Source organism: Excalfactoria chinensis, chromosome Z (assembly GCF_039878825.1).
Source record: "Excalfactoria chinensis isolate bCotChi1 chromosome Z, bCotChi1.hap2, whole genome shotgun sequence".
Lineage (NCBI taxonomy): Eukaryota > Metazoa > Chordata > Aves > Galliformes > Phasianidae > Excalfactoria > Excalfactoria chinensis.
In genome coordinates, this window is record NC_092857.1 from 38,740,458 (window position 1) to 38,763,639 (window position 23,182).

General features: G+C 42.8%; 1 protein-coding gene across 3 annotated transcripts in view; it reads right to left on the reverse strand.

The window, feature by feature from the left end:
* LOC140263718 (transducin-like enhancer protein 4) overlaps positions 1 to 23,182 on the reverse strand; it is a 108,332-nt gene that overhangs the window by 44,361 nt on the left and 40,789 nt on the right. For 2 of the 3 annotated variants that reach the window (XM_072358820.1, XM_072358822.1), the window contains 2 exons: positions 10,332 to 10,536; positions 9,921 to 9,937 (listed from right to left, as the gene is read on the reverse strand). In XM_072358820.1, coding sequence (XP_072214921.1) covers positions 9,921 to 9,937; positions 10,332 to 10,536 — 222 coding nt within the window. The remainder of the gene's footprint in view (positions 1 to 9,920; positions 9,938 to 10,331; positions 10,537 to 23,182) is intronic. The other variant, XM_072358821.1, reaches the window with a different exon arrangement.

Here is a 23,182-nt window from a genome sequence, read left to right on the forward strand (position 1 = left end):
TAATAATCTGTATCAGCAAGAAAACACTTTAAAGTGTCTCTCACAATTAAACCCAGGCACAACCTTGTATAAATCAAAATTTTGCTACCATATCAAAACGTTACACTGGGGCTGTATAATGTTGCCCATATCCTCATTACATGCTACACTAATTACTACCAGCAGATTCAGAATTTTCTGCACATTAGAGGCTTTTAGAGGAGCTATAAAAAATTTCAGGCACCATTAATTTAAATTTGTATTGAAATTTCCTTTTGACAGATGGCCAAAAATTACTTATTATTTAGAGTACCAGAGCTGCCTGTTTGCACATTAGAAGAGGAAAGGGAAAAATTAAAAGCAAGAAAGAAATTTATGTCACGTTCATTACCTGTTAAATGTTAAGGAGTATTATCCTGCATGAATAAATTATTTCATACAAGCACGCAGACTCCAGCTGCTGGCAACTGGCACGTTCTGGCTGACAAAAAACATCTCAAGTCACACAGCAGACGATCATAAAAAGCCTCTCTTAACCAGGAGCCACTTAAGTGAGGACAGATCGATAGAACAAGCGACTAACTGCTACTCTGAGCATCACTGAAAACATTTAAGGAAATTAGCAAACTATTTCACCTTGCAAAGCTGGAAGCAAGCCCTGTAATCCCAACACACAAGGCAACTTGCAACCTGAAGGGAGTATGAGACAAACATCTACTTATCGTTTCAAAATAAATTGGTACAAAGTGGTGACACCCTCCTCTCAGTCTCAGAAGCTGCATGAATAACAGTGTGTTTGAATCATTCTAAGTAACTTCAGATCAACCAAACAAAATCAGCCTTTTAATATAAACACTGCCACAATATTGATACCAGCATATAAATCTCAACATCCCACAGATATTACAGAAACATGTCTAATACATTTTACATAATCACATATTTAAATACTATATTTTAAATAGTCATATGTGATACACTATCAGTTCTATCCATTTACCTTCCTAAGTCTGTGATTTCAAGTATCCAGGTAAACAAAATTACTGTAAGAAACAAAGTATTTTTTTAAATTCACATGCTCGGATATTTGCCCTACTTGTACTTTTTTGTTTAGATGCAGGGTAAAAGAAAAAAGAAAATCTACCGAAACTATTTGCTCAGAGTGAACAGGGGATGCTCTGCTGAAATCATCATTAATCTGTGCCTGCTTTCACTGCACAAAGCAGTAATTCCAGTTTCTAGCTCTCATGACAAAGAAGATGAAGTGAAATCCGACATGTTGTTGTCCTATGTTTGCAGATAGACAGCTTCAATGCCTTTGCTGCTCACAGTAAAAACTGACAGTTCCTGTCAGCTCCCAGTTCTTATTCAGAACTGTAAAAAGTTGGTGAAAGTTTGTTCATTGTGTTGGGTATGTTGTTGTTGTTGTTGGGGAGGGGGCTGCGCGGAACGGAGTCAAGCGGGCTTCCGGGTTTTGTAAGCGCCCCTGCGGCTCCTGCACTTGCCGCCCCTGTTTCTGCGGCTTCTGTCTACCCGCCACGTGGCAACGAGTGGCGGGAAAGCATAGCGGCGGGGAACAGAGTGGCGGGAAGAATGGGACCAATCAACAAGAAGAGAAGAACCACTCGGAGAAATACTGCCCGGCAACAAGGGAGCGCAGGCGTGGAAGGCCAACACGGCAGCCAATCAGAATACAAGAGAGACTATAAAAGCTGGGGCCAGCAGGGGGAGGGTGCGCCACACGTGCGGAGCTGTGACTCCCGTGGTCGCCCAGCGCTGTTTTTGTTTGCGGTCGCTTACTCAAATCAATAAATTATTCATGATTTGAAAACGGATTTGGTCCAATTCATGACAATTTGGTGCCGTGACTCGGATGAAGGAGATTTGATCAGGGGTCCTTCTGGGGAGGCGCCCCGCTGATTTCAGCGGCCCCAGGAGTGGAAACTCCTGCTCAAGCCCTTCACCGACGAACCTAAAATAAGGACGCAAACAAAATAAAACCGGTAAACCCCTAGTAATCTTTGTGCACGAAGACCGAGCGAAGACCCACGGGGTGGGTAAGTATAGGCCGGTGATCCGTTCGGTTGGGGTTGGGTATCCCGGAGCACAACGACTGAGACGTCCAATTGTGGGCGGAGCGAGTGCGGACCCCTCGGTAGTGCGGTTCCCACATCCCGCGAGGGACTGGGCCACGACAAAGGGGAAGCGTTGTGAGTGTGTGTGAAGGTGCTCCGGAAGATGGGACAGAAGAAGAGTAAGCCTTCTGGTCCCATGGGTGGGGGAACTAGTGGTGTGGGTATAGGTATACCCCCTATTCCCCCAGACAGTCCATTAGGGCTAATGATTAAGAATTGGAATGATTCCCCTTCTAGGCGGGGAAAAAGTAAAGTCAAAATGATTTAGTGTGGGGCAATAAGCCCATAAAAGGGGAGAGTGTATTTTGGCCCTTTTTGGCTCCTCTGAGGACTGGGTAGTTCAGAGGAAAGTGAGTATGCCCACGTCTGGATACCTTATGCATTTATACCCTCTAAAGAAAAAGGAGGGCGGAAGAAGAAGATAAGGGATTTAGAAGTCCCAGTGTCACCACCGCCCTACATACCCCCCACCCGAACCGACGGCCCCGTCTGCCAAGGAAGCGGGGGGTTGGCGGGGAGGGTGTCGTCGCGCCGGGGTCCGGGAGCACCGACCCGCCCCCCTCGCTGCGGTCTTCCCCTCTTTCCTCTCCTCGCGCTCTCCCCGCGGCGCCGGTCCGTCGCCGGTCCGGTCCGCCTCCGGCTCCGGGCCGTCCGATCGGTGGCCGGGCGGCTCGAGTCCCGCGCGGGCGGGGCGGTCCGAGCCGCGCTTCTCCCGGCCGCAGTTGCCGGCGGGCGCCGGGTTACGGAGGGAAACCCCGGGTCCCGGGAGGAGGGCGAGGTGGTGGCGGCGGACGACGGGTGCGCCCCCGCGGGCGGACGCTCCCCCGAGGGTCGCCGGGGCCGGTTGCCGGGTTTCCCCTCGGCGCGCCGTCCCGGACGTCGGGCGACCGAGCGGGCGGGTGGAGGCACCTCGCGGGGCCCTCGTGTCGTTTCCCTCAGCCCAGGGCCAGGTACCGAGTGTCCGCGGAACAGGGCGGAGGTTTACAAAATAAGTAAAAAAGAAAAAAAGGAGGATGGCGAATACAGGCTGGTACATGATTTAAGGGAAATCAATAAGAGAACTGTAACCAGGTTTTCCGTAGTGCCAAATCCTCATACCCTATTAAGCCAATTGCACCCAGATGACCGGTTGTATAGTGTAATAGATTTAAAGGATGCATTTGGGGCATGCCCCTTAGACAAGGACAACACGGATTATTTTGCTTTCGAATGGGAAGACCCCGATACTCATAGGAAGCAACAGCTAAGATGGATGGTCCTTCCCCAGGGATTTATAGAATCCCCAAATTTATTTGGTCAGGCCTTGGAACAAATTTTACAGGATTATAATAGAACACCGGGAACAACAATGTTACAGTATGTGGATGATTTGTTAATAGCACGGACAGATGAAGATAGCGTGAGGCAGGCTAGTGTACAGTTGTTAAATTTCCTTAGTTTACAAGGGTTAAGGGTTTCTAGATCAAAACTGCAGTTTGTGGAGGAAGAGGTGAAGTATTTGGGTCATTTGCTGAGCAAAGGGACAAAAAAACTGGACCCAGAGAGAGTCGAGGGGATCTTGGCCCTAAAAGCCCCAACAACAAAAAGGCAGGTATGACAGTTGTTGGGATTAATAGGATATTGTCGACAATGGATAGAGGATTACAGTGGAAAAGTTAAATTTCTTTATAGTAAATTAAACAAAGATGGGTTACTTAAATGGACAGAAACAGATGAAGGACAATTAAATAAATTAAAGAAGGAACTTGTGCACCCTCCAGTCCTGAGCTTCCTGGAGTTAAAGAAACCATTTCTTTCTGTTTGTAAACAGTGTGGAGGGGACAGCTTATGGGGTGCTTGCCCAGGATTGGGCAGGAGGCAAAAAGCCTGTGGCTTACCTATCTAAATTATTAGATCATGTTAGCCGGGGCTGGCCTAGTTGCCTGCAAAAGTAGTAGTAGCTGCTGCTCTCTTGCTAGAGGAAGCACAAAAGATAACCTTTGGAGGGGAAATTAATCTCCCCCTATAATATACATGGAGTGTTGCAAGTGTCACGTGGGCGGTTCCAGCAGTCAGCATGGTCACTACACAGGATGTTTCACGTTCCAGTTGTTGCACGTGATGTTGTACAGAATTGCCCAGGTTGCCATTCGGCTGACAGGTTTCCTGCAGGGGTGAACCCCAGATGCTTCACATTTCAGTTGTTGTTGCATAGGTTTGAGACCAAATAAGGTTCGGCAGATGGATGCTACGGGTTTCCCAGAGTTTGGGTGTTTCCATCACTTGCATGTCACAATTGACACATGTAGTGGTTTTCTCTGGGCTGTGGCACAATCTGGACAGACTGCCATGCAGTGCATAAGAGTGTTGCACATGGCTGTCGCTGTCATGGGTGCACCTCAGGAGTTAAAGACTGAAAATGGCCCAGGATATAGAAGTGCACGTTTTGGACACTGGTGTACAGCTTGGGGCATTAAGCATACCTTCAGCATTCCTGGCAACAGCACTAACAAATCTATTGTGGAGCGTGTGCATCAGACCTTGAAGGGGTGTCTTCGTGCGCTTAAAGAGGGGGGAGGGCTAGAGGGGCTTGAGCTGTGCCCAGACGCTCTCCTCCTGTGTGCACTGTTTAGTTTAAAGCATCTGGAGAATCGGATGGGAGACCATCAGCTGACTGAACAGACTCCAATAGGTCAGGTCCTGATCAGACCTGACGGAGGGTCATGGCTCCCAGACCCTATGCCACTCCTCGTCATGGGCAGAGGATACGCCTGTGTCGGGACCTCAAGTGGGCCCCGCTGGCTGCCGGCACGTTGGGTTAAGCCGGCACCAAACGATGAGCCATCCTACACACCGTGAGGATCCGAACATTTCAGCACCGGTTTTGGTCAACGTCTCCTTGGTTAATGTCTCCAGTGCAGCCAGTGATTTGACGTCAACTGGCCAGCAGCTTGCTGGTAACAGCACATGAGGCAGCGTTGCTCCCAATGTGCCTGAAGGTATGAACTGGGAATCTAGTCTTCATGCCGGACTGATAGTTTGTGAGTGGAGGAGACCTTGTTCCTAAATAATCCCCAAGCAGTGGACATTTGGAACGATTCTGCACAACCAATAAGTTTTTGTCTTGTTATTTGGTTATGGAGTGTGATATTTGTAATGCACACTGGACTGAACTGGAATGCCACGAACAAAAAGCTGACAAATGGGTCACAGATGCAAGATTGTTAAAGTATGAGGGAATTCTGATTTCCTCCCCAAAACTGACCCTAGAAACAACTTCAGTGCAGACCCCAGCTCAGTTTCTCTATGGTGAACCCAGCGAGCCCCTAGAACATGATTGCCTTAGGAGTATAGAGGAGCAAATAAAACTGAGACCCGATCTAGATGACATGGAATTACCTACAGGGGAAAAGATATACATAGATGGTTCATCTAGAGTAGTTGAAGGAAAGAGAAAGTCAGGCTATGCATTGGTAAGTGGAAAAACATTTGAAGTGATAGAATCAGGACTATTAAGCCCGAGCTGGTCTGCTCAAGCTTGTGAATTGTATGCCCTGTTGCAAGCCTTAAAACTATTAAAGGGCAAGAGTGGTACAATATATATAGATTCTAAATATGCGTATGGGATAGTACACACTTTTGGGAAAATATGGGAGGAAAGAGGACTTATAAACTCACAGGGAAGGGGGTTAATTCATCAGGAATTGATCCTTAAAGTTTTGAAAGCTATTAGAGAACCAAGAGAGATTGCAGTAGTACATGTAAAAGGTCACCAGCGAGGACTGGATCCGCAAATTAGAGGAAATAATCTAGCTGACTAGGAGGCCAAAAGGGCCTCTCTTATGTGTATATATAAGGTAACCGAGAGGGAGGATTGCCCGGCCATGTTTGCAGAAGGTGGACAGAATCCCCTTCCCCTGCTTTGTTTCACGTCTGTGGAAAAAGAAATGATACAAATGGGGATTCGGGAAAATGAAACGGGGAAATGGATACTACCTGATGGACGAGAGGTTTTACCAAAGTCAGTAGCTACAAAGGTGCTACGGAGGTTCCATGAACAAACACATTGGGGTACTCAGGCCTTAGTGGACCAGTTTGCTAATAATTATATGTGTATAGGGGTATATAATGTAGCAAAGGGGATTGTCAATGGATGTATGACCTGCCGGAGGGTAAATGTGAAAAATATGAGGAAAAAGGATCCCAGGAGGGCGAGAATTGGCATATCGACCCTTTGCAAGGATCCAGCTGGACTTTACTGAACTCCCCAAAACCGGGAGATATAAATGAGCGATGGTGCTTAGGAGTTCTCGCAGTAATCACGTTTTGTGTGGCAGCACAACACTGCTCACATCAACCTTTCCGGTGGAGTCTAATTAGGCTTAAGGAATATATCACATGATTTTTGTATACAGGTGATAATTATACCAAGGATTCAATACCACCCTGAGGATTTAGGAGCTGCAGGAGCTGGTACAGGATTCACAGCTCTGCGCATTGCTGTAGATGAGGACTTGGCTAAAATTGAACAGTCCATCTCAGCGTTAGAAAAATCAATAAGGTCCCTTTCAGAAGTAGTTCTTCAAAATCGAAGGGCATTGGATCTGGTTTTTCTGAAAAAAGGGGACTGTGTGCAGCCCTCCGGGAGGAATGCTGCATGTATGCAGACCATACTGGGGTGGTAAGAGACACAATGACCAAATTGAGGGAAGGATTGGAAAAACGTAAAAAAGAAAATGAGGCTCACCAAAGTTGGTATGAATCCTGGTTTAATTACTCACCTTGGCTCACCACATTATTATCTCTGTTGTTGTTAATTATGGTGTTAACCTTTGGACAATGTATTTTCAATTGGGTAACCACGATAGTAAAGAACCGATCAGAAGCTGCTCATTTAATGTTAGTAGGAGCTAAATATGAGACCATAGAACAAGATGATGAAGATAACGAGATCTATGCATTAAGCCGGCAGGCACTCCAAAGATTCAATGAACAAAATAAGTTAGTTTAAAGAAAAAGGAGGGATTGTAAAAAGTTGGTGAAAGTTTGTTCATTGTGTTGGGTATGTTGTTGTTGTTGTTGGGGAGGGGGCTGCGCGGAACGGAGTCAAGCGGGCTTCCGGGTTTTGTAAGCGCCCCTGCGGCTCCTGCACTTGCCGCCCCTGTTTCTGCGGCTTCTGTCTACCCGCCACGTGGCAACGAGTGGCGGGAAAGCATAGCGGCGGGGAACAGAGTGGCGGGAAGAATGGGACCAATCAACAAGAAGAGAAGAACCACTCGGAGAAATACTGCCCGGCAACAAGGGAGCGCAGGCGTGGAAGGCCAACACGGCAGCCAATCAGAATACAAGAGAGACTATAAAAGCTGGGGCCAGCAGGGGGAGGGTGCGCCACACGTGCGGAGCTGTGACTCCCGTGGTCGCCCAGCGCTGTTTTTGTTTGCGGTCGCTTACTCAAATCAATAAATTATTCATGATTTGAAAACGGATTTGGTCCAATTCATGACAAGAACCATGTGGCTAACAGTAAAACTGACAACAATCGGCTCCTTTTCATTCTGTGGGGACACAGCAAAGTTGCCAGTGGCAGAATAGATGTGTGGGGATGGGTGCAGGACACGTCCCCAGCTGCAGGAGCTGGAAAGGCAAAGGGTATGTCTCTGTGCACAGCAGTCCCCAAGGGGACAGGACTCTGGCAGGCAAATTCTGTGCCCAGCACTGTGCTTCTCCTGATTTTGTCCTTAGCACATGATTAATACAGAATCACACAATATCCCCAGTTGGAAAGGTCCCACAAGGACCTCCCAGAAATCAAACCACAGTTCTGGGAGCACTGTACAAAAACACTCCTTAAACTCTGGCAGCTTGAGGCCGTGCCCACTGCCCTGGGTGGCCCGTTCCATGCCCACCGCCCTGTGGTGCAGACCCTGTCCCTCCCCTGCCGCAGCTCCATGCTGTTCCCTCTGGCCCTGTCGCTGTCACACAGAGCAGAGCTCAGCGCTGCCCCTCCGCTCCCTGTGAGGAGCTGCAGCCACCATCAGGCCTCCGCTCAGCCTGCCTTGCTCTGGGCTAAACAGACCCAGAGACCTCTGCAGCTTCTCATACACCTTCCTCTCCAGACCCTGCATTATCTTTGTAGCCCTCCTTTAATGCTCTTTAATGGTTTTAAGTTCTTCTTACATTATGAAGCCCAATGCTGCACCCAGAGCTGCCAGTGAGGCTGCACAGCACAGAGCAGAGCAGACAGGCCTTCCCCTCACCTGCTGGCAGTGTTGGGCTCGGTGTATGCCAGGTTTGGTTGACCCTTTGGGCTGCCAGGGCACACTGTTGGCTTATGTGCCACTCGCTGTCAAGGAGTGTCCCCAAACCCCTTTCTGCAGGGATGCTTTCCTGTCTCTCATCCTGCACTCTAGACAAATATCCAGGGCCGCACCATTCCAAGCGCAAAATTAAGCACTTGCTCTTGTCAAACTTCATGTGATTTGTGACTGCCCAGTCCTCTACTTTGTCAGAATCCCCATGAGGAGCCCTTTCTACCCTCAAGGGAGTCAACAGATCCTTCTATTTTAGCACCATCTACAAATTGGCTTAGTATGCATTTGAGTTCTGAATCCAAATCATTTATAAATCACTGAAGAGAACTGGCTCTATGATGAAGCCTTAAGGATACCCTGCTTACCATTCCTGGCAGTCTCATCAAACGCACCTAAGACCTGTGCTACGAACACTTCTGCTTTTTGGCCAATCCTAAGAATAAATCATATATTTCTAAGAAAAGCACCACTGAAAACTTGACAAATCAGTTGCAAGTGTTCACTAAGGTGGGTGTACGTCTTGCCCTTTGTAATACAAGCGCCTCTTCCATTTCACACTCACAATCATCTAAAAATGCTTAATCTCCTGAAAATTGTGAAAGCTGTTCAAGCTCTAAGTTGTAACTGCATCCAGCTACCCAGGCCTGTGCTGGTAAAATGTGCAACTGGCAACAACTGCTTCTGCTGCGAGCCAGTAAATGGGCAGCAGCAGACAGGAGACCAGATGGATCCAGGAGAGGGCAGAGCCCTGATACACCTCCCCTCTTATGGCATTAAAACTCCAGGAGTCTCTATGATACTCTGATGACTATGAACCACGGACAGGGATCCAGGCACATATGCTAGCTAAATCACTGCAGTACACACTGCTGAATGCTCAAAATTACACAAGCTGCAAGATACGTGTTACATCTGTTTATAAACACTACCACTCACAGGATAGCACATGTACATGTGCTACAGAGTCATTTGCAGCCTGAAAACTGACTTTTCGAAGGGGAACACAGGGCTCTTAAACTGCCTGCAGAACAGGGAATGGTAGTTTCTTCCTCTTCAGTCAGCAAACTGCTGTTAAAACAACAGGCATGTGAGAACCCACATTTTCTCTGCAAGTGACTCAGCCCCTCTTTCTATAACTGCCTTGAAATGGCATCGTGTAGACCTATCAGGATTTTGGTTTTACAGCTGCCAAAGACTCAGAACTTCCAACTAATTATTTCCATTTCATAAGCTTATATGGAGTCTCAGGGTAGCCCTCTTTAACATATCCAGGAACAGCCTCTACGCTGAGGAGCCAGCCAAAGAGCAGGAGTGCTATCGTCAACCTCACTGGATGGTACATGACCTGCAATTCTAGCTCCACTATCTAATGAGTGATACACAGCCTACGCAAGACTGTTAATGAGCGTGAGGGTCACAGCCCTAGTGACTTTTTCCACCACTACAGGCCATGTCAAACAAATGTACTCTGCAGCTCTTTTGAACCGCTCCTCCCACCTACAAAATAGAGTCCTACCTTGATGGAGTCTCTGTCTGCATGTGGAGAAGTCACCATGTGCATGGAGGACAGAAGGTGGCAGCAGGATATGAGGAGGAAAAGAGGAAAAGTACTAGTTAGTTTACATAAAATTATACATTTATCATACTTGGAAGAAAGAATTCTGATATCTGTTAAAATAATAAATTGCACAGATTTTTGCAGTTAATTATTAATATTCCACAGCCAGATTCATAAAACTGGAACTCTACCATTTGAACACACCTTCTAGCTACCACTAGGCAATAAATACTAAAGCAATTAGCTAGTAATTCTTGCAAACTTTTGCTTGCTTGTTTGTTTTTTCCCTTAGAATATGAGCAGGAGAATTAAAAGAGAAAGATGGAAACAGAAATAAATGAAGCCAGGCAGTCATCTGGCAGAACCCACCTCTTTGGTGATCGTTATCATGGTGCTTTTTTTCATCCTTGATCGGGAGGTGTGACTGCCCCCCCAGTGCACTGGACAGTGCCAGAAGGCCAGCACTGCTGCCAATGGGTGGGATGGCTGGAGGCTGCAAGCCTGAGGGATGCGGAGTGAGAGGTACAGGGAGACCATGTCCATGTGACAAATGCTGGGCCTGGAGTTGTTGCTGCTGTGAAAAATGGAACACAGATATTGAATTTGTTCAGGAAGCATAGGGATGTCTGATTGATCACGTACAATCAAACATAACCAGTCAGATCAGCCAATAGGACTGACTGACTCAGGTATCAACACTCAAAAACACCCTGGAATTTTATAAACGTCCATATGTTTGGATGCAACGCAGTCTGTAAACTTCAGGCTGAAACAACAACAATTAAAAAAAAAAATAAAAAGGAAATTTCTGATTTTAGTAAAAACGGTGTTTTATTCCTCTGACAGTGCTATTATGTTTTATTCTTGCTAGCAGAAACACACCATGTACACGTCTAATCAAAGCATATGTAACTATAAAAGCAGTTATATAACGCAAAAAAAAAAAAAGCTGAAAATTGAGAAAATTAGCGTTAAACAGTTCTCCCAGCGCTACTGCACAGCATGCAGTGAGAGTTAATTTGAAAGAGAAAACCTGAATTAACAATCCAGAAAAGGAAACTGGTTGCAGCCACCGTTTTAAGCCCTTTAAGTGTCCTCAGCGGTACTTGAGCAAATTACTAAAGAAAATCTAATGTAGCAAGGCTTGGGTCCTCCTGTAGGCTTGTTCAATAATGCTGAAATAATTGGGCACTCTGTGCACGTTTAGTGATGCTCGAATGGAAAGCTAGAGGCCTGCCCTTGTACTGTTCTCTAGCTGCTGACTCTGTGTTGTGACAGGTTTATTTGAGTGGGACTGTGATGCATGCACCAGTAACTGCGCTGACAAGAGTTTAAAGTCATTTTTACCAGTACACTGGCAACACATAGAGAAAGCCCTTGAGAGGGTCGAATTGGGAGCGCTTGACCTCAACCACGGCTGCATCAAGCTCTGCGCTATACTAACTGCTGTGGGTAGTTTGCTGCTACTGAATGGGAAGGCCAGAAAAAAAGTTACCTTAAATACCTCCCAAGAGAGATGTGTTTAGGTCCAAGGTTTACCCACCGACTGTCCAACTAATTCCAGTTCATGCAGTAACTAGGCAAGCTCTGAAATTTTCTCTTAGCCTTCAAGCAGTCACTTCTCAGAACACATAGTAAATCAGATCAGAAACCCTCTCAGACTGCTCTCTTCCTCACATGTTTTCATAAAGGACTTTAGAAGGGGAAGAAATATAACCTTGTTTTGTATAAAAACATCCCATCTAAAATTCCGAATTACAAAGGCTAAACTCATACTTTTGTTTGTTTTTCGTCTGTATAGGAATTCATTTTCCACGTCACAATCTAGCCACCCTCCAATCAAGAGACAACATGCAGACCACTTGATGTTTCTCTCCCCTCTTTAGCATGAATCTTTACATATGGGTCAGCTGAAAGTAAAAGAAAGCAAGTCACACACAACATGCCACCTAACTCATGCAGTACGCTGCACAGGTACATCCCTCAACACCTTCCTGTGAAGGTACAGATTCCTGCCTCACTTTTCTAAATACAACCCTGGCTCTGCAGTCTGAAAGACAGTGTCAAACACATGACACCCAGTTTAGAACAGTGCCAGGAACAGAAGATGAATGACCCAAATCAAATGAACAACAACAACAACAAAACCACAAGAAGAAAGGAAGCCATAAAGAACATTCTTCCAGGTAGAAGAAAACAGCGAGACTTCTCATTGTTTGCAATCCTGTGTCATTCAAATAAGAGTCCATTCTCATAGATGTATCAAACACATTTTGTTTCTCTGATGCTTTTATGGAAGGATGCCTCATTGCTCAGAATTTAAGATTAACTATAACAAAATGAAACAAGAGCCAACTGTGTGTTGTTTAGCTTCGGGGTTTGACTAGGGCTTCCTTACAGCAAGAGAACAAGCTGGCAAATTGGATTTGTAGTGGAGTGGAGGGAGGTCAGAGAAAGAAAAAAGAAGATAAGCAGAGAAAAAAAAGGAGTTCACAAAATAACCTGTGTTACAGAATATCAGCTTTCATTTTAAATGCAGAATTCTTCATTCCTTTTAAAAAAATACTACAAACCAGTGCAAGAAGATGTCTGCCTTAATCTGCCAGGGGCTTGAAGGAACAGCTCAGAAAAGAGACTAAGAATATCAGCAGTGATAGAGCTTCCGGCCTTGTTAACTATTTTGCTATTGATAAAAAAATGCAAGGAAAATTACTCTTATTTCACATTTCTGTACAATTCACAGAGGTCCGTTACTAACCTACTCTATTTGCATTATATGACCTCCTCCACCAATATGGGATGATTCCCAAAGAGCTGGAAGAATACTGCAATGCAAATGTAATCTTTTGCTGTACTTTGTTGGGAGTTTCTGTACATAACTCAGCAACAAAGCAGCACAGACGCTGCATCTTGGATGTGTCAGACATTCTTGACATCTCCCAGACATAATAAGTGCATTAAGAGTAGTATGTGTAACAGCACCTCAGTACAGTGGCTTGAAGTTGGCCTAGCTCATCTTGGCCAAGAACTGATGATTTCCCCACAGCTTGACTTGCAGAGATCTTTGAAACTAACTGAAGACAGTGGGGAGGGAAGAAGGAAAACAAACAAACAAACAAGCAAAAAACCAACCCAAATTAATGTTGAACAATGTTGCATGGACAAAGTAAGACTCTAGCTTAAAAAAGTGAAAATGCTAGGTATACTTTTGCTCTCAGAATTGCGGGGACAGTTATGTCTCACAATGCCTTGTAAGGACAAAGTTGGCAGTAGTAATGTCAAATAAATAAAAAACAAAACAAAAATGATCACCCAATTAAGCCCTATTTTCCAGTAAGGATACTCAGGAAGACAAAGACAGAAAGTGGCAGAACCTCCTCAGCTGCCATTTTCAGACCTTTGACATCTATTACTGTGTTCAAAAGCCCACAACGTTCACAATTTAGTTTTGCTTTTTTACTCCCCATCAGTGTCAGCAGTGAACATCAGCTTCCAGGATGGCCTGTCTACAGCTGCTTGGTTACAGAGAAAGCTAGAAAAACATAGGCAATTCCTTATCCACTGGGCATCACATTAGCACTACAACATGATAAGAAAAAGAGATGGCCTCCTCTCTATCCCTCAAAAAGCCAAACATATGGAGGAATAAGACAAGTGACAGATACACTCCCCACACAGAAACATTCCACTAGAGGAAGTTTTTACATTCACTTCTCCCTATACAATGAATTTAGATCATAGAATCGTTGAATAATAGAATAACCAAATGGCCTGGGTTGAAAAGGACCATAATGATCATCGAGTTTCAAGTCCCCTGATATGTGCAGGGTTGCCAACCGCAAGACCAGGCTGCCCAGGGCTACATCCAGCCTGGCCTCAAATGCCTCCAGGGATGGGGCATCCACAACATCCTTGGGCAACCTGTTCCAGTGTGACACCACCCTCTGTGTTAAAAACCTTCTCCTAATATCTAACCTAAACCTCCCCTGTCTCAGTCTAAAACTATTCCCCCCTCTTCTATCACTATGCACCCTCATAAACAGCTGTTCCCACTCCTGTTTATAGGCTCCCTTCAAATACTAGAAGGCCACAATGAGGCCTCCCCAGAGGCTTCTCTTCTCCAAGCTAAACAATCACAGTTCCCTCAATCTTTCTTCATGGGAGAGTTTCATAAAAACTTAAAATTTAAAAACCTGCAAGGAAAGCCTGAAAATGAGCCAACTGAGCAACCATGTATTTTTTTTTTTATGTTGCTGTAATGCTTTCACTTCCCACTCCTCCATCTCCTCTTTAATTTGCTATCCTTAGTCACATCATTTGTGAACTCTCAGAACGCAGTTAACTTTACACAGTGCTGGCACATCTGAATCACAGAATCACAGAATAAACCAGGTTGGGAGGGACCTCAAGGATCATGAAGCTCCAACCCCCCTGCCTGGCAGGGCCACCAAACTTACATGTTTACTAGATCAGGTTGCCCAGGGCCCATACAACCTGGACTTGAACACCTCCAAGGACGGGGCAACCACAACCTCCCTGGGCAGCCTGTTCCAGGACCTCACCACTCTCCTAGTAAAGAACTTCCCCCTAACATCCAACCTAAATCTTCCCTCTTTCAACTTAAAACCATTTCCCCTTGTCCTGCTATTATCGGCCCTTTCAAAGAGCTTACTCCCCTCCTGGGTGTAGGTTCCCTTCCGGTACTGAAAGGCTGCAATGAAGTCACCCCACCTTCTTTTCTCCATGCTGAACAAGCCCAGCTCCCTCAGCCTGTCTTCGTAGGGGAAGTGCTCCAGCCCCCTGATCATCTTCGTGGCCCTCCTCTGGACCCTCTCCAACAGCTGTCTTTCTTGCACTGAGGGCTCCACACCTGGACACAGTACTCCAGATGCAGCCTCACAAGAGCGGAGCAGAGAGGGACAATCATCTCCCTATACCTGCTGGTCACCCCTCTCCTGATGGAGCCCAGGATACCATTTGCTTTCTAAACGCAATCTGAATTCTGTATGCATAAAATCAAATATGCATTTTCATAATGGGTGGAAAACTTGCAAAGGCAGGCTACATTATACTGTAAATTTCCCAGAACTATTAAAAACAACAACAAAAAAACTACTGCAAACACCCCAAATTCCTTCAGTTACCAAGAAATACACTCTACAGTGTGCTACCAGGTTTCAGAGTCTTTAAGAACTATCCAAGGAACAAAAAGGATAAAACCAGTAGTGAAAAAGAAGTAAAAAAGAAAACTGAACTATTTCTGGTAGTAAGTTTAAGAAGACAGCTTATTACTAAAACCTGAATTAAAATTTTCAAGACTTACTGACATATATCAAATAAAGACAGCATCTAGTTGCTACTATGTATGTATTGGTTTTTTTTTGTTTTAATTTTCTGAATATTCTCCTGCAGTCTACAGTGAAAAGGAAAAAATAAAAACAACTGCCAAAGCCATGCGTAAGAAATGAATAGAAAGGCTTTGCAAAAGATACTTATCTGCATATCACTAACTTTTACAACCGGAATTACAAATATATGCTTTATTTAATTCCCATACATTTTAAGAGATCAGATTTAAAGCAAAATATGAAAATAAACCCACTAAGAAATTATCTTCTAATGCTCTCTTGTTGTAGTCAGCTTATTTTCCTGGAAAAGGTTCGAGTTTTTACTGGATACTTTCCAAGAAGCTCAGTGTCACAGTAATCTACCCTCACAGACCCTGAAAGCACACAGCCACAATTCAAACAATCTGAATATAACCCTGAAGACATTTCTAAAGCTAACAAATGAATGCCTCAAAAGCATGCGTCTATACACATGCAAAAACTACCTATACTTGCTGGTAGGATCACCAAAATATCCACATAAGATAGCTTTATGAAATTCATCAGGTAAAGTGACTTACTGTTTAGAGAGATTTGTTATTATGACAGCTTACCTACAAAACGATAACTGAGATAAAGATTACTGAAATAAAAACAGTGGCTCAAGAGTACAAAATGTCGGTGGTTCAAAGACCAGTAAGAAATTGAAGTACTTCCGCATGCACAGGTGTATTGTTTTCATCTTTCATGCTTGTTCGCATCTCCTGACACTGTCCCCACTGTATTTCCTCTCTCTTCTGGCATACCATTCCAAAACAGTTTTGGTTTTTGTTTGTTTTCTTTTATGTTAAGATACGATGATATGATGTGTCAAAACAGCATAGAAGGAGAGTCGTGCAGTAGCTCCTCCAGTGGAATGATCTGGGACATGCATGCTCACCATACAGAGCCTGTGGTACGGAAATAGGATCTTGGGGTCTTGTAATAGAAAAGAGGTCTTGTAATAGATAAGAGATCCCTTTGCAAATAAGTGCAGGCAGTAAGAAAGGATAGCATCAGAGATTGGTAGGAAATCTATACATCCATATACAACTTCCCTGCAGCACAATGAAGGACAATGAAAACATGGGTTATAGAAAGTCCAAGAAAAAATAATTTAAAAACTACAGAATTGAGGGAAAAAAAAAAAAAAAAAAAAAAAAAAAAAAAAAGGATGAATTAAAAGAGCAACAACAAAACTAAGTAACAAACTCTATGCAAATGCCAAACTTCTTACTCCCTGAGAACCAGGAATTTCTGTTTTTGAAGATACTGACTCTAAGCAAAGAAATCAAACTCCACTCAGAAAACTAAGAGTAGAACAGAAAAAAAAACCCCAAAACAATAGCTGTCATTAATAATTAGGGAAGCATTCATAACTCCTACATAAGTGACCAAGAAAGTATAAGAATCGTATCTTCACAAATTGTCTCAAATATCTTTAAAGTGATCTACAAATAAGAAGTCAATTCCAGAACTATATTGTTGGGGTGAAAGGTAATACAAGCAGAGAACACTGCCACTCTTAACTATATATACAGGAACATCTGTGCCTGCTACACATTTCACCAGGCATCCTTCTCTTCTGTGGATGTTGTTTTTTGTTTTTTTTTTCACTCAGTGAAACAGCATAGTGGGCAGAAGTAACAACAACAACAGGAGATCCACCACAAAGTCAAAGACCTGTGGTTAAGGAGGCTAGTATTTCAGTAAATTAAAAAACTAACTCACTGCAAAGAGACAGGTGCATTTTTCCCCAGAATCTTAGAGTTTAGTAGCTTACTCTTCTCTCTCATTTTCACACGGAGAGGAGGCACTTTACAATCACTTTTTATTTTCATCTAATAAAGGGCAAATAATCTTGCATAAATAATCCACTTCAGTTCTTTTTTTTTTTTTTTTTTCTCCCCACCCTCTTGTTAGTTTAAGAAAATTCACATCAAGAGAAGGCAGAAAGCGCCAAGTGCAGCTGTGCTCAAAGTCTTATCAGAAGAAATTCCAGCGGCTTTCCACTTGCCACACATCTGACAAATAAGTCAAATTTCAGGACAGCAAGTAGTGACTAACACAGACTCCTTAGTTCTTCCAATGCTACTCTATGTTTTGTCATGATTACATTGCAGGAGTCCACACTGTGTTGAATTTCAGCAGGCTGCCTGTGTTTGGGATAAACACCGGGGTTGCTGGAACTAATCCATTCCTTTCAACCCATTCTATACTTAGAAGACTGCCATTTCTGCTGCAGCCACACTCCTGCGCAGACCACTGCAACACCTGCTCTTCTCAGTGGTGAGCAGTCTCTTCCCACAGAACAAAGTTAGCTGTTAAGACACAAGGATAAGATGACTTGAGTGTACTGAAGTTCTCCTTTTCCAATGTAGTGCCCAGCAGTCATCTAACCAAGTCTTAAAGTGACTTCTTTTGCTCTAGTACAGCTTACCTGTCACAGCAACTTTGATAAAAGGTCTTGACAAGGATCAAATAATCTACATTTAAGTCATAGCTCTGAAACTGCAGAAGGGCCATTTGCTTTGTTTGCCTCAGCTTCTCCCAGTTGTAGAAGAGCTGAAGCAGCACTGCCTCATTTCAGAAACGTTACTAGAGCAGGTTCACCAATGCTTGTGACGCATTCACATATTAAGGAAGCCGTTGTGAAAAGTCCATCAAACAGTAAGTGTAGAATTGTTTCACTAACAGAAGTAAAACATTTTGAAATTTCAGACAACTTAAAGATCTCTTAAATTAGTCTTGAAAAGATGGAATTTAACATCTGGAAATGAAGTATTTTAGTCTGCATCCTGGTAACTGAAGTTCTTGCTCTAGATAGTATGATTGAAGACACGTAAGAAACTACTCACACCTGGAGGAAAGCAAATGTTTAGCTGAGCCACTGTTTGGATACTTAAACCTCATTCATAATGTAGGTAGTATCTGAAAACTTTGGAAGTTTAAATGACAAATACGTAGCCCTGCTTGTAGATGATCATTAAACATCGTGGTTTGAAATCATGACACAGTAACAACAGCCTCTAGGCTATACAACACAATAACAATGCATGTTTAGATGGGCTGCCTTTCCAATGAGTACGTAAGCACTGTTAATTTCTCACTTAAGAGTTTTTCGGAAATCCTTGCCTTCACATTATACACTATGTCTTCACTTTATAGACTATTTATCTTCCAAAGCAGAATTATTACGCCGCCACTCAAGTATTACATAGCAGACAATGGACCAGAAGTCTGACAGAGTGTGCCAAACTTGTATTAGGTTGGAGATGGAGACAGCTTCCACACACTGGAGTACAGACCAGCATGGCAATACTGTTTTCTCCTCTTTATTTCCTGTTCATGAAGGAAGTCATGAAAATAAAATACTGTACTTGTTCGCACTGTAGAGTATGAAGAAAATTCTCCATAGGACTCCTTATAGTCATACTGATTAATCTTAATTAAAATAAATAAATAAATAAAAATACAGTGGTCAATTAGCTTTGGTGCCAGTGTTTGGAAAAACATGAGGCAAAAGTCAGCTGGCCTGCTGGATCAGATACAGTATGTGAGCTGTAGTACTTTTGTCATATGGACTTACTTTAGCATAACAAGCAGGGCCTCTGGCATCAGCATATTGGCAGTAGGATGTAATAAATGGTCTGCACTTCGCCCTGCAACATGTTACTGACTGCTCCTACCGTGATAGACCAATATAAATTCAGTAGCTACAACAGCTTGTGTAAAGAGGAAAACAGTGGCAGCCTATTCCAAGTGTAGCAACAGCATTTAAAATACACCCTTGGAGAGGCTTTTCAGTAAATATGGAAGCTGGAATTATGTGCATTCTAATTATTTCTTTCAAAATTCCCTAAAAACATCTTCTGTACTTCACTTTCATCCTTTTTAAATTAGGGTAATGTTGCACATGGTAGAGATTAATTTAAATCACTCATCACCTGCAAGACTCTCTCTGAAAACAGAACTTGGTAATGGGAGGAGAAAAAGAAGAAAATACTACAAAAACAAACAAACAAACAACCTCTTCCCTCCCAATCCTCAAAAAACCAGCATCTCTGACCTAGCCACACTTCAAACAAATCATTCAAAACAGAAAATATTCACCTAAAAGCATTCTACATCTACAATTTCCTCTTCTACGGTTCTATTTCAGAGATTAGGCTGTGTCAAAAAAATTGCACACCTCACCTCACACGTTCTTTGCATGCAAACTGCAAACAAGAGTCATTAAATAGGGAGGAATGAATTTCAGTATTTCTTTAGGTAGACAAATGAACACAACTCAAAGCACATATCCATTAAGTCAATCTCGTCTGCCACCTTCCCACTATAACAATCTGTGTACAATATACAGCAGGTGGCCACTTTGTTTTACAGCATTTAAGCTTCAAACACGGCTTAATGCCAGCACAGCCCTTGAACAAACAATACATAAAGGACCTGAACAACCTAAGAGGAGTGACTTGTGCCAGAGCTACAACACAGGCATTTCCCTGCCCTTTGCCAAGCATGAACAAGACTACCACACAAACCAGACCATTAAATATTCTTAGCTTACAGAAGAAAAGCTTCTGCCGTACCACCCCATGGTAAAAAGTCTGCTGCAACTGGGCATGGTGTAGGAAAGAATCCCCACACCTGTTAAGCTTCCAGGCCAGGCCTTGGCCCTCCTCCATCTTCTTGTCAGCCAGCAATGTCAGCCTAGGCCTGCTACTCTCAATTAAAAAAAAACACACCAGAAGTCCCACTCCTCTCTTCTTCACTGCACAAGCACGTGCAAAAGGCAGAAATAACTTACTATGCAAGGAGTTGAAAATGCTTCTGCAATGCTACAAGCACCTTAGCACCTAACAGCAGGAGCTCTGCACCACCGGTGCCCTGGGAATAAGAGCTCGCAATTACACTAGGTTTGTATTACAACTTGTGTGCACTTATCTGCACAGCAACGCTTTCAAAACTTCACATGCCTGCAGAATAGCATATGGTGTATTTAAACAGACATTGTTCTCCACATCTGTAGAAACAGAATTTGCTCAAAAACAACCAGAAATTACACACCGTCTGAGATAGGGCAAACTAGCACCGCAGCCTCAAACACAAGACAGATTTTGACTCGCAGGGTATTAAAAAAGGAGCTTTATAGCTTGTCGGTTATATGCCACAATACAGAAGCATCCTTTCTTCCAATAACTGCCAATTACTTATATTTAAAATAGATAGCAAAAGTGGCATAATAAAACAAAATGCTGAAGAATTAAACCAGAGCCTTTTTTTTCCCCTTTTTCTCAGATGTACAGAATGGTAAAGGCAAAATCATTTAAATCATTTCCTTAGTAATACAAGTAATATTTAAATAGATTTAATAGCGCTGCTCCAAACCAATGAATTATGAGTTTAAAACCTATTAAAATGTAATGTTTTTTTCCTGAGCTGAGGGGAGAGAGATTTAAATCCACTGAATTTTAATATTTCAGCTTGAGCTGCAGGAGGTAGAGAAAGTCCAAATGAACTATTCCATCAGCACCATTCAAGCATGAACATTTTAATCAGTTTTACTTCCTTGGAGTTCTCTAACACAGTTTACGCTGTCATTCTCAAAGCACTTAACACAGAGAGTGTGAAAAACCACCAAGGCTTGTTATTGCCTTTACAATTGATGGCAAATAATTTTGCAGACTTCCTATCATTAAAATGTCACTGCTAAAAATTGAGGTTCAGCATTTCTTGTGCTAAACTGCATTTTCTTTGAACACCATCACATACCTGTTCTTAAGTTTTTGGTGCATTTATCTCTCCCGTGATAAACAGACACACAAGCAGTAACCTCCATTTCTGTCTTACTACCCAAACACAGCTGAAAACCAACTATTTTAAAATAAGGAAAAAAAAAAAAAAAACACACTCACTCTGGTAAAATTCTTGTGAAGTTACAAGTTAATTCCCTGGCTCCCTTATTAAAATACAACCGCATTCACACAGCATGTTCCGATTATATATTATGGCGGATTAAACAAAAACAAAAACATTTAAGAGAGTTAGGCGACTCAATTTAGTAATACAGGAAATGAAAACATCACTCCTAATTAGATCATATTGCTGATTTAAGGCTACAATTTGTGCATTGTTCCAACAGTGAGATCTTGCACTTTCCAATTTAAAAACACTTGACAAGACCAAGTGGATGCACCATGTTGCTCACACCCCTGCATCCATCCTGGAAAGGAACAACTAGTATGCACTACAATTCCTCCAAGCAAAAATCCTACACCACACCGCCTATGGCAAATACCAGATGCAGACGTACAACCATCTTGCAGCACGCTTACAACACATAGTTTTGGTTTAGTTTTTCTCATTGTATCTCTCAAAAAGAAGATGGATTATATTTAACTTGTTTCAGTCCGTCAACAGCTTTAAACTGAACATGACCTGTGAAAGAAGTCATTATAACTGTGTTTCATTCCATTAAACACAACGAGTTTATTGTCAGGAGAACAAGCAATCTCTCCGGGTTCCAGGCTCACTTCAGTATTTTGCATTTAAACTGCATGGATCAGTGATTTGGTTCATTTACCAATGAAGATAGAGTAATATTGCAAAGTTAAAAAGGTGCTTCATCAGATTCCATTAAATCAGGGAACATTCATATAAAAATATGTATGTGAAATACAAAGAGAGACATGATTTGTGTACACTCAGTTCTTTTCTTGTGCCAAATTCCATTCCAGCAAAATCCATTTTAAACACCAGCCGTAGCTCCTCTACTCAAACCAAAGCAGCTCTGAGTCAAGAAAACACAGAGGCCCCAAACACAGAGGAATTTATGCTACATTTATATTTCAAAAACTCACGATACTGCTTTTGTTCTTCTCCCAGTACACATCTCAATGGAAAATCAAAAGATATATTCAGAAAAGTTGTAAAGAGCAAGCAAACACTGGAAGCTCTTAAAATATCACAGTATTAAAAGAACACAAACTCTGTCAGGCCTCCCCAAGAACAAAATAGTAGGAGACATCATAATTAGAGCCATGATTTCTAATTACGTTTTGTTTTTTCTCTTTTACCAGCATTCACAAAATATGACAAGCCTCTTTTAGTCCCATGCTACATTTTCAGACTCTGAGTTCTGACTTAAAATTATTGCAGGTGTTCACACAACTAAAACTTAACATCTTCTGATAACCTGCTATTCTATTTATTCAGTTTTTTAAAAAAATGAATCTCTTTAAGGCTGAATTCGATTACTTCCCTTTAACTCTGAACAACATGGCATTTTCAGTCAGTATTGCTCCCATCTCTCTAAAAACGAAGAGAGATGCTACACAACATTTCCTAAATCAACATAAAACAAGAGTGAAAAAAGAAAGTACTGAAAGGTAAAATCACCCTTCAGAGGGAAATGAAAGCTATCCCATTTTAATGCACAGAAACAAACTTCAGATATTACAAAAAATTTCCAGCAATGGAATCTCAATTGCCTTGAAAAGATAAATTCACACAGCAACAGACAAAATGGAATTTTTTCTTCTGTCTGGTGGGGGCAGACCAACAGAAATAACTGCGAGGCTCCCAGACAAGCATCCAGTCTGTTTATATCTATTCTGAGTAGCTTGGTGGTTCATGAAAGCAGGATAGACTTAAATAACAAGACCAATAGGCTCTACATCAATAAACTTTCTCATTCCTAGAATGCAAATTACTTTTCACGGTCTCCCTGATATATGCAAAGGTGAACGACAAAAATGTACACAAATGGGCTGTGAAGTATTCATATGCATGTGCGTGTGGGTACACACAGGTGCACACACAAAATGGTATGTGCACACAGACCAACACTACAAA